General features: G+C 41.0%; 1 protein-coding gene across 1 annotated transcript in view; it reads right to left on the bottom strand.

Moving 5' to 3' along the window:
- Positions 1-355: 355 nt before the first annotated feature.
- Positions 356-11,815, bottom strand: part of nomo (nodal modulator) — a 23,790-nt gene continuing 12,330 nt past the window's right edge. The window contains 13 exon segments of the mRNA XM_020596121.1: positions 356-2,105; positions 2,390-2,482; positions 2,572-2,691; positions 2,859-2,960; positions 3,092-3,202; positions 4,376-4,459; positions 4,716-4,857; positions 5,057-5,184; positions 5,354-5,467; positions 6,171-6,297; positions 8,270-8,429; positions 9,450-9,532; positions 11,696-11,815. The exon segment at positions 11,696-11,815 is cut by the window's right edge and continues 30 nt beyond it. Coding sequence (XP_020451777.1) covers positions 1,974-2,105; positions 2,390-2,482; positions 2,572-2,691; positions 2,859-2,960; positions 3,092-3,202; positions 4,376-4,459; positions 4,716-4,857; positions 5,057-5,184; positions 5,354-5,467; positions 6,171-6,297; positions 8,270-8,429; positions 9,450-9,532; positions 11,696-11,815 — 1,516 coding nt within the window. The 3' untranslated portion in view covers positions 356-1,973.

The following is an 11,815-nucleotide window of genomic DNA, read 5'->3' on the forward strand; positions in this document are numbered from 1 at the left end:
GAAAAGACAGAATAATGAGATGTCTGTCTGATAGCTCTGACTTTCTAGGTGCATTGCACAAGTTTTGCTTGGTAATTAATTTGGCACGTTATAACTTTTGTACTTACATAAGGATGAAACCTACATACCTACATATTTATGACAATATTGATGTCTAGCATTACATTGCCCCCTACAGGAAAAACTGAAGAGAATTTCCTTCCACTCAAACTTTATTCATTATCTCAAAAAAAAAAAAAAAAAAAAGACCAAATGACAAGGACACACCTCCCCCATCAATCTATTTATCCCACCCAATGCAAACTAATCAGCTAATCGAATGTGGACTGATTGGAATATCTTTCAACTCAGCAAACAGTCTTTGGCCCTTTTTTAATCTTCCAGTGAAAGTCAGACAAGTGAGAGCAGATGAAGAAAACAGAAAAACAACAGGGTCCTTAGTTATCACAGACAGCTCAGTGGTAAAACAATGAGTTTATGAAATTACAGTTCTGCCTTATCTTTCCAAGTTAAAGTCAAGGTTGTGAAAGACCCTTTGTAGATTTTCTATTTCATTTTCACTTCTGTGGATGCATCTTCTTACATTTAATGTTACTGCTTGTCACACACTTATCTGACCAAATATAACAAAAAACTAGTAGACAAACTAGGTTATCATTCAAATCTGATTTGACTTATGTTAATAAATTAAATAACAGTTATTCCCTAAAGCTCCCCCCCCACCCCCGTATTCTCCTGCAAAAAAAAACAACAAAAAAAAAAAACAAAACACTTTTGACAGTATTCAAACCAGAATTTCCAGCATCTGATCCGCCACTTTCCTGAGCTAACAAAGAAGCTGACATCAAGTCAATCTTGCATCAAGCTTAACAGCTTATAAAACACCATCAGGAGTGGAGTACATTACAGAAACGGGTGGGTGTTTTACATTTAAGTGACATGACTGACAACAGTACAAAGCAGTTATTACCTCATCAACATCTCTGGCTGTCAGTCAGTCATTGTTAGCAGTTAACAGAATCCCGTTTGTGGTGGCATTATAGGGGTCAGTTCAGTTTAGGGCACATTCTGGTAGCTACCAAAAACTATGGAGTCAAATGTGGGTTAAAAAGATGTTCAGTTTGTAAAATGTCTAGAAAAAATTTCAGTGCTTTTGGTTTTCACTCTTTCTATATCTGTTCACAAATTTGGGGGATGCTTTTAAAAAGATCTGTTTTTCAGTGTCTAAAACTTGTGCACAAGTTATCTCAACAATAAACCTTTACACACAAAAAGCACCAATACTATTCTGACACGTTTTTTTCTCCTAGGACTACAAATCATGTATTCAAACACTTCAATGGTTTACCAGGATGACAAGCTTTAAAAAAGTTTGATGATCATTTCAAAGCTCAAGGCCATTTTGATCCTTATTTGAGACCATGCAAATCAATTCAAACTTAAATGTAATTAGGTTAATACTCATAGGTGTGACAAAGTTTACCTAAATTCTGATGAAAATGCCCTTTGCATATTGTCTGATTTGACCCCAATGCTGATGGTGAGAGGTGAGGCATGGTTCTCCATGACTCCGTGACTCCTGACAATGTTACAAACCACTCAAGTACGTTCAAAATAAAAGCAAAATATTTAGCTAAACTAGATAAATTACAAAGATATAAAAAATGGCTCATACTGTAGTATTGACAATATTCTTTAGACAATGAATGTTATGGAAAGATCAGACACAAAAACCTGTAAAACTGCGGCGATCAGTCCAGTGAACCTGAATGGCTGATGAGGCGGCGGTAACATGCTGAGTGGTTCATGCTGTGTCACATTACATCTTAGTGAGCTAAACAGTTCATTATCACCCATCATTAGCCACTGCCAATGAAGAAGTTGAGTCCAGCTAACCCAGTGCTTACCATTGGTGGGATCACGGGTGCTAATGCGCTATTTAACCTACAAATATGTGAGCTGTGCTTGTGTCCTCATGTTCGCCTGGCCTTCTGTCGCTTGGCCTGGCGCTTGGCTTCATCCAGGGCTGCGCTTTCCCCACTGGACTGGGCCAGGCTCCTCACCCCCTGGATACGGTTCACCACCTGCAGCAGGAGGGGGATCACCTGAGGGAGAGGCACAAAAAGTAAACAACAAATGATTTTTGGATCAACAGTCTCCTACTTGAATTATGACAAAAATCCATAAAAGATAATAAAAGTAATTATAAAGCATGAGAACTACAAGAAATAGTATGTCCTTCTTAATGTCATTCGCAATTTTAGGCTTGGCCGTTTTAAGGCCAAACTGCTTTGAGGTTTTTTCCCAACTAAACAGATTCAGAGGTGTCATAGTCAAGAAAGAAGAGCTCTTTGAACAGTGTGTGGAGCGAGTGGAGGTGGTTATTTACCTTCTCATGGTTGTACGCTGCTAACAGGAGCAGCAGAGTCAGAGGCAGAGCTATGTAGGAACCCTGGGCAATATCCTGGTCAGGCAATTTACGCTGTGGGAAAAGCACACACACAACCTGCAATGTGATAATTCCAAAGGCTCAGGCAGCTATCAAACAGCAGATCTGCATCTGTATCTTACAGTGGGGTTGAAGGTGAGTGTGACATGCTTGTGGTAGCCAGTGGAGGTGAAGGTGACCTGGGGCAGAGTGAAATCATACTGGGAGCGGGACAGTGTGGAGTACAGCATCAGCACATAGGTCTGGGAAAGAAAAATAAGAAAGGTAACTGTAGATCCAGCAACAGCATCCTAGGGTCATAGCTGTGTCTGAATTGATCTGTACAAGCATGTCAACAGCCTTACAGCTGCCAACTACTGTAGACTAGAAAAATCACTTTAGATATAAGAGCAGAAACACAAGCAGATACCTCTCCATCTCTGTCCAGAGGAGAGAAGTGGAAGAAGAGGGACTGTGACAGAGACACACTGTTGATTGGATTGTCCAGATTGTCGCTCTTGTACAACTTCACCTGACAGAGAAAGGGGAGAATGGACTTGTAAAACTTTGGCAATGACACTTAATGCACTTAATATATGTGCTACCTGAACTGAACATTATATACCGATTTACATATAAAACTCTTTATGTAAGATGGCATACCGATAGAGTTGGTAGATGTTCAGGGGACGTGATGACATTTCCACTGAGGTCAAACTGATTGATCTGCCTGAAGGCGATAATGTTAATGCCTTCGATGTCACTACTGCCAACCTGAGAGTGAAGACAGATACAACCTTGAACTCCATAAGAAAATACCAACTGTGGATAAAGCTTTTGTACAAGTCACACGCTGTGATAACAGAGAATTAAGTGGAATTAAGGCATTTCCAGCCCTGCCAGAGAGATTAAGGCACCTGCACCTTTCAGACAAGCTCAAATTTTGAACTCAGAGGTTTGAACTTGCAGTGGGGTTACTGCTGCTTTTGTTCTGCATATAGAAAATGACCCATGTGATAAGGCTGCTGCTAAGTCAAAAATCACAGGGATCCCAGTGTCATTTGAACAATTCAATTACAGAACCTTCACATAACCTCTAATCTAGTTTTCATGACTGTGTTACCGCAGCACAAAGCATAAAGGGAAAAACTATGACATTGAAAATGTGTGTACAGCTGAAACAGCGGTTAGGAAAACAGTGTCACCACAAGGTTGGTTTAAGGGCTCTGCTGCAGATTTTGATCAGACCCCTTGTTTTCATCAGAAGCTGGAATCGCTCACTTTTCAGAATGAACTTTCCGCATGTAAGCTAACATGTTTGAGAAGTCCTTGAAGGCCTCACAAAAAACTGGAATTTGAATATCTACAATTCCATGCCAACCAGGAAAAATCCATTTTCTGATGAAGATCATGTGATATGATGGAAAGCTCCTAACAGGCACTAAATGGACATTGTGGGGAGATTTAGTTTAGCATAGTTAAAAATAAAGCTGTGGACTGAAGTGCTTTCTATAGCGGTTGATCTTTTACAAAATAAACACAGAGTGCTGTAGTAGTGGGTCCTAAAACCTGGGACTGAGTCAGTGTTTTTGCACTTCTGGTTCCCCCATTCTGAGCTCAGTGGGTTTTCTGAATGGGTTTTTGGGTAGACACTTGAAATAAGGTCTGTCATTAACACAAGACCAATACATTTTCACGTTTTGTTCTATGAAATGAGATACACCTGTAAATATATCCCACTCGTGACTTTTAATGCTTTCGTGCATCTTAAAAACTGACTCAGACGGTGTTGGAATCGGACCAGGCGTACTTCCATCTTTTTGTGTCATTTTCTGTAATTATTCCCGTAATATTTTAAATTCAGCAATTGTTGTAAACCGACTGACTATCTACAGACCCAGAAAGCCTTCTTGACCACTGGACACCTGTGAGATGTTTGCTGCTTACCTCTATAGCTCTGTGCTGTGGCAGGGCTCTCTCTATGTGGTCATTGCCTTCAACTCGGAGCTGAATCAGGTACTTGCAACCTGGCTGCAAAGAAACACTCCGTTAATTAAGTCATTGAAGGTTTACAATCAATGGTCAATGAAACTGTTCTCTGTTTCATAGATTCAATATGCTTGCTGCGTGGAATTATATACGGTGCCAAATGTGGTTTTCACAAGCTATTTTATAGCCTAGTCGCTCCTTTTCCCACTGATATGGGGCAGATGGGTCTCCAGACCAGGGTGATCCAGTTTAGTTTATAACGTTCTAATCGGATTTGAACACTCCTCAGCATCCTCACCAGCAGACCCCTGAGCCTGAAGTGGCCCTCCTCATCAGTGACGGTGTCCTCGCTGTAGAGGCTGCACTCTCCCTGTCCCACCGCCTCCACAGACACATCTCTCTCTGCATCCCCACTCAGAGACTGCACTGCTCCATAGCAGCTGAGGACAAAAGCACAAGATCATGACATGGATCAGATATATAGTACTGGATATTTCTGAAGAGTTATTGTATTCTTTTCCGACATCTGTATCAATGAGCAATTACACATCAAAATAACACACTGTTGAACGTCTGTGCTCAACGCGACTGTGTGTACAACACAGAGAGTTTGCACTATTCTCTGAGACACTCCACTACCTGTATGCAGTCTTGATGCCAGTTATGTCAATGCTGAGGCTCTGACCCTCCTCCACTGTGATCATCTGAGATGCAGGGTCAAAGCGGTACTCCTTCATCATGGGTTTAAAGTAGTACTGACCAGGACTCTGAGCAGAAGAAAACAGTGATTATGTCCAACACAAAGCTACATTATACGTTAGGCTAGAGTACAACAGAGCTCACAGCACTGATATAGAGGACCGATACCTTATAGTACAAAAAAAAAAAGGTTCTTACAGGGGACGGAGACAGTTAAAGGGGCTGGTGGTTTCTTACCAGGTTATTGAAGGTGAGCAGGCCAGTGTCCTGGGTCTGCAGGTTGGAACGAAACTGTCCTCCACTCAGGGAGAGGAGGACACCGGACAGAGGCTGACCGTCCTCCGACCTGATCTATGGCACAGACAGAACACTGGAAATTTTTGTCTGGATTGGAAGATGAGAGATCTTGCTCTTTTAATCCTTTCACAATAAAAGATCAAGTGGACTAAATGTTTGTAGTGATGAAGGATAATGAACACAGAAAAAACATTTCAAGTAATGAATGGCTCAAACTGTGAGCAACACATTGCGAAATCCTCGCTATCATCAGCTGACAGGTTGGGTTTAGTGTCTCTAATGTGCTGTTTCAAAGAGGCTTTACACATGGAGGATAAACAATGACATCAAACTCTTCAACTCTGTACAGAAGATTTCAAAGCTACTTGTCACACAGTCTGAAAGGGAACCTAATCCTGATCACTTGTGCTAGAAAATCACGGTTGCTATGCATAATTGCAGACCCTTTTAACAAAGGCAGTACAAAGGCAACACACTGACAGCACACAGCAACGCACCAAACTGATTCAAGAATCATCAGTGATCTTTTCTTTTTATTTATATTTTGAGAAAACATGAGGCAGGAGCTAATAAGGGCTTTTCACCATGTCATTTCGTTTTCATTCAAACCATACAATCAGTGAGTTGTAAATGTGAACAAAGAGCTATAATTGTAACATGCTCTTAATCAAAGTGTCAGCTAAATAGTGCTGATGTAAAAAGTGGATAGTGATTACTGGGAGGCAAGATGGATGCAAGTGAGGATGGCCATATGTACCTTGAAGGTAACACCAGCTAGGGCGAACGCTTTGAAATCTCCCTGGGTCCCTTCAACAGGACTCAGGACGAAACCTTCTTTACTGGCGCTGATCTCGTACTGCCGGTCACTGTGGAGCGGGCCCACACTGAGGGAACGAGAGGAGGCACAAGGTTAAGGTTCCTTTATTAATACCAAAAGGTAAATCTGATGTTCAGATAAGGCTTGGCATTCATTATAACATATGAGACAATAAAGACTGTTTCCTACGACAGGACAACAGCCAATATGCCTTTTTCCACACTGCATCGCAATTCTTCTCAAAGGTCAGTTTAGAGTATGTGATTGTTACAAGGTATTTATAGGCATCTACCTGCTCCACAACCTGGTTCTTTATGATTATAGGCTCATACATTGGAGCTTTAGGTGGCTAGTACCGCATTTCTTCAGGATTCATATTTTATACTATGTGCAATGTGATTACTGTACAAAACAGTGACATGCATATGACAATGAATTAATTTTATCCAACACAATATAAGGGCGAGTACTACTCAAAAAAGGAGATTTACTACAACAGAAGTATGTTAGAAAACTGGCTTGACTCATGTTTCATATTCGAAAGTCAACCCAAACCCATTTCCACCACATTCCTGCCTGTGAAGAACTACTTTTTTTATTCAGGGCTCAAGTGCAGCTACTGACAAACAGCTACTGAGAGTCCAAACACCTTCAGAGGACGGTCCAGAAGGCAGAAAGTGACGTAAACTAAACTGCAGAAGTCCGAACACCTTCAGAGGACCGTCCAGACAGCAGAAAGTGACGTAAACTAAACTGCAGATCCCTTCTGGCATCTAAAACTGCACCTACACCAATGATCACAGTAGCATCATTCATATCAAAAAGTTTATAGATTGTAATTTTCTTGGCCAATCCAGATTATATTTCTAAGAACTAACTGACAGGATACACATATTTATGTGTTCACATTTAGGCAAACTGGTAACATTACATGTAGTACCAAATTAGCTATTAGCTGTTCCTGTTTACAATGCACCCACAGAATGGATGTACAGACAGCTGTCACTGTTCTGAGTGTCTTTACTGTGATCCGTAAGCAGGATTATAGATGTCTGGTGTCAATGGACATCAGAGATAATGATATCCTATGTAAGCACAAGTCACACCCACATCTAAACTGGGCGCTGGCATGTTCAAATTCCACTGAGCTATGACTGCAAGTATAGCTAATGACTACTTCTACAAGTTGCTCATCTGCAGGTAAAACAATAACTGTGTGATCACTGGAGACCAGTGCAAGGAATTCATTTCACTGTGGTAGAGGAGTTATGTGCAGCTTCTGACAATGTTTACCAATGTTAAACAACCTGCACAATTCATTTGGCCTTTCTTGCACAAATTGTGATTTCTCTTCCATTCGGCTGACCAGCCCTGACGGATTTTGAACCACACGTTACTGCTGGTTCTGCATTTATTTTGGGCTTTTTAATGTACTGGATTTATGGATTTGTCTGTTGGTACAGCATATAATGACACATACAGGTATAACCTTATCATGCTCTGGAATATCTTCCCTCTAGTTTTATACACTTTACCTTTATCTCTAATTTAAAGTGTTGGGTTGTCATACCTGTATACTCCCATCTCATTAGTGGCCACAGTAATGAGCGGTGCAGCAGCTCCTCTTTCACTGATGGAAATCTCGACACCCAGTAGCTCTGGTGACACCTTGCCCTCCAGGAAGAGACCGGCACGCCCTGTGATATCCACCAGCCGACCTGGGCAAGACTCTGTCAAGAAAGTGCAATAACTTTGCATGCTTGCAGTTAGGGGGTTGTATTACTTCAGCTCAGTGGTTTTCAACCAGTGGTCCTTGGTCCCCTGGTGGTTGCTAAAAGTACTGCAAGTGGCCAATGACCATGCACTCAGTGTCATTTTACTGCAGAAATCATTCTTTTTATTTTATTTTTTAAACAAATTCCCATGTATTACTTATTGTTTTTCAGTAATCTAATTCAGAGGTTTTCAAAGTGTGACAAAGTGATGCGGTGCAATATGACACTTCAGCTGCCTTGGTATTCAGAGTGATAAAGTCATACCTGTATACTCCCATCTCATTAGTGGCCACAGTAATGAGCGGTGCAGCAGCTCCTCTTTCACTGATGGAAATCTCGACACCCAGTAGCTCTGGTGACACCTTGCCCTCCAGGAAGAGACCGGCACGCCCTGTGATATCCACCAGCCGACCTGGGCAAGACTCTGTCAAGAAAGTGCAATAACTTTGCATGCTTGCAGTTAGGGGGTTGTATTACTTCAGCTCAGTGGTTTTCAACCAGTGGTCCTTGGTCCCCTGGTGGTTGCTAAAAGTACTGCAAGTGGCCAATGACCATGCACTCAGTGTCATTTTACTGCAGAAATCATTCTTTTTATTTTATTTTTTAAACAAATTTCCATGTATTACTTATTGTTTTTCAGTAATCTAATTCAGAGGTTTTCAAAGTGTGACAAAGTGATGCGGTGCAATATGACACTTCAGCTGCCTTGGTATTCAGAGTGATAAAGTCTCATTTACTTTATTCTGTGACTGCAGTTCCTCTTGTTTCTTATCAAAAAACTCCTGCGTATTGATCTCAATGACACCAGAGTTTACATGGTCTCATGCTGTCATTATCTAGCACCACTTTGCAAATAACACACTGTGGCAATGGAGCATTATGAGGGCCAATCATTTCATAATCATAATCGCTTTCCACTCGCCCCAGACTCTGTCTCCTCTTTCACAGTAAGTACTACAAATCAATGCATTTTGCCCCACACATAGCTGAGCTGAAGTTTGATCTTTACACATATTTTTTTCTGTTTTTTTCCCCTCACGCTGCACCTCCCCCGAAGTCTTCTGGTGCCCCTCAGGGGAGGTGCGCCTCACATTTTGAAAACCACTGATCTAATTCATACAAATATATACAATGTAGAAAAGCCAAGGTGACTTTCAGGATTAAAATGATGCCCATTCAGTCTTTCCACCCCACAGCAGTGGTCCCCAGGTTACTTCTGAGTCAGAATGGTGGTCCCTGGGCCACAATTAGTTGAAACCCCTGCTTCAGCTTTTTTTCCCCATAGTTCTCTAAATCACCAGTGAAGTTAGGGGTAACACACTATATTATACACATGTGGACATACACTTTTGTAAGGGTTAAAGGCTTAAGAAGCAGCAACAAAAACAAAGTCACAAATAGGCACCTGAGTTTGTTAGTTTACAATGTGTGTGAAGGATCTTACCGCCAGTGATAATAGCCTCTACTTCAGGAGGGTAGAACAGCAGTTCCTTGGAGGAGGGAGTCACTGTGATCTTCTCTCCAGCCCTGTAATATATTTAAACCATACTGTTAGAGCAGCACTGTGCTCCACTGGCGCCCTGTCCAGGGTGGACCCCGCCTCTCGCCCAGTGGCAGCTGGGGTAGGGGCCCACCCCCCCCGACGCCTGTAAGCGGTATAGATAATGGATGGATGGATGGATAGATACTGTTAGGGCTGAGCAATTATGGCAAAAATCATAATCACGATTATTTAATATGATTATTCACCGACTTTGAAAACATTATGCATTTATTGAACTTGAAGAGTTCAATGAAGACAGTGGGGTGTTTTTAACTTTAAATAAAATTCAACTGAAAAACAAATTAAGATTTTTTATCTACCCAACTGTGATTTGACAGCTTCTAGGAAATTACTATTACTCAGCATTTATTTTACAAATAAAACAACACTCTTGTTAGGTTATTTCTTAGTTAGATAGATATGGATTAGAGATCTGTTGTCTAGGAATGTTTAGTGCAGACAGGGTGACTAGTTTGCTGTAACTATTCAGCCTGCAGGGATTGCAGGCACGCCAAGGTTACAGGAAAAGAGCTTTTAGGGTCAACTGTAATGCTAGTCTTAATATTTGTCTTAAGATACTGTTAGGGCTGAGCAATTATGGCAAAAATCATAATCTCGATTATTTAATATGATTATTCACCGACTTTGAAAACATTATGCATTTATTGAACTTGAAGAGTTCAATGAAGACAGTGGGGTGTTTTTAACTTTAAATAAAATTCAACTGAAAAACAAATTAAGATTTTTTATCTACCCAACTGTGATTTGACGGCTTCTAGGAAATTACTATTACTCAGCATTTATTTTACAAATAAGACAACACTCTAAAGAACCTGCTGGGCTCACCATGACACAGCCATACATCCCTCTCATTTAACAGTTTCAGCTTGTTCATAACAAGTTCAACAAGCTTGCAATGGTTATTATACAGTAAAATTTACCTCTTTGTGTCATTACATAGTTTCAGACAATTTAAGGGACTTGTCCTTGGAGTACTTGTCCAATCCGAGGACAAACAATGTATAACTTGACAACAAACCACCTGGTTTGTTAAAAAGCTACAAACCTGTGCATATAAAAATATTAAGAGTAACTACATGCTAAATATTTTTTTTGTATTCTGTACACATCACCTAATCACACAGAGATCTGGCAATGTGCCATTTTGATACTGGTCATATTTGCATCTGGTCATACTAGGGGTAAATACAACAATCTTTTTTTTTCAGTCTGGTTGGCTTTCAAAGTTCAGTTCAGCTGAATTCTAAAGCTGTTGTAAATTTACCCTGTGACATTAGCAGCTGGAGAACCAAGTAGCCAAGCACCGACTAACCGCACTTTGTGTCTGGCCAAGAAATGCCACTGCATACAAACAAGACTTATGTCTCTGCAGTGGCAGTTAACATAACATATGAGCCCATAAATAACTCTGCTGCACACAGAGTATAACAATATATTTAGGGCTGACAAACAATAGGATTATACCTATGAACTGACACTGTCCCCCAGACACACACACTAAAGAGTCCCTCATAGAAGAACTGCTAGCTCAGCTACTATACAACACAGATTTCCACTCAGTGACTCTATCCAAGAGTCATAAATGTGCTTCGAGTGGCTGTCAAAGCTTTGCCAGACTCCCTGGTTTTACAGCAGAGAGAATGAAAGCAGCTTCTCACAGGTGGTTAGCTCTGTCCACTCCACACTAAGTGGTGGTCAGGCACTCTAACCCACGCCACACGCTGCATAGCCACAAGGCCACTCACTCCTCTGTTGCGTTTGTTAAATATGCTGGGAGAGAGACGGGAGGATGTAGTTACTCTTCAAAAAAATACAATCACTCAAAACTTTGTTACACATGCAGCTCAAGAAATGAAAGTTAAAAATGACATTTTTAGAAACCAATACCACAGTCTGCAGCTTAAATGAGTTCACTGTGATATTCTGGGTAGAATTTAGATTAATTATGTGACTGTGGTGCCATGTTTTGTTCCCAAATGCAATTACAAAGCCTTTTGAATTTGTAATATCTCCTCCCACAGTGTTATGTACCAAAGGCAATCCCAGAGTGAAGTGTTTAGAAGACTGTGATTGTTACTTTGTAAAAAGCAAAGAGTACACATTTTAAAAAGGTAGGAGTATCTGACCTGGCCCAGTAGGAGAACTCATAGTGGAAGGGGCCTGTCAGTTCATCGGCCTTCTCCTGAACTGGAGGACTGTCATCCCTGGGCCCTCCATCCTCCTCGGCCGCAAGACGCTCTCGTTCC

Source organism: Monopterus albus, unplaced genomic scaffold (genome assembly GCF_001952655.1).
Source record: "Monopterus albus unplaced genomic scaffold, M_albus_1.0 scaffold29.1, whole genome shotgun sequence".
In the NCBI taxonomy this organism is placed as follows: domain Eukaryota; kingdom Metazoa; phylum Chordata; class Actinopteri; order Synbranchiformes; family Synbranchidae; genus Monopterus; species Monopterus albus.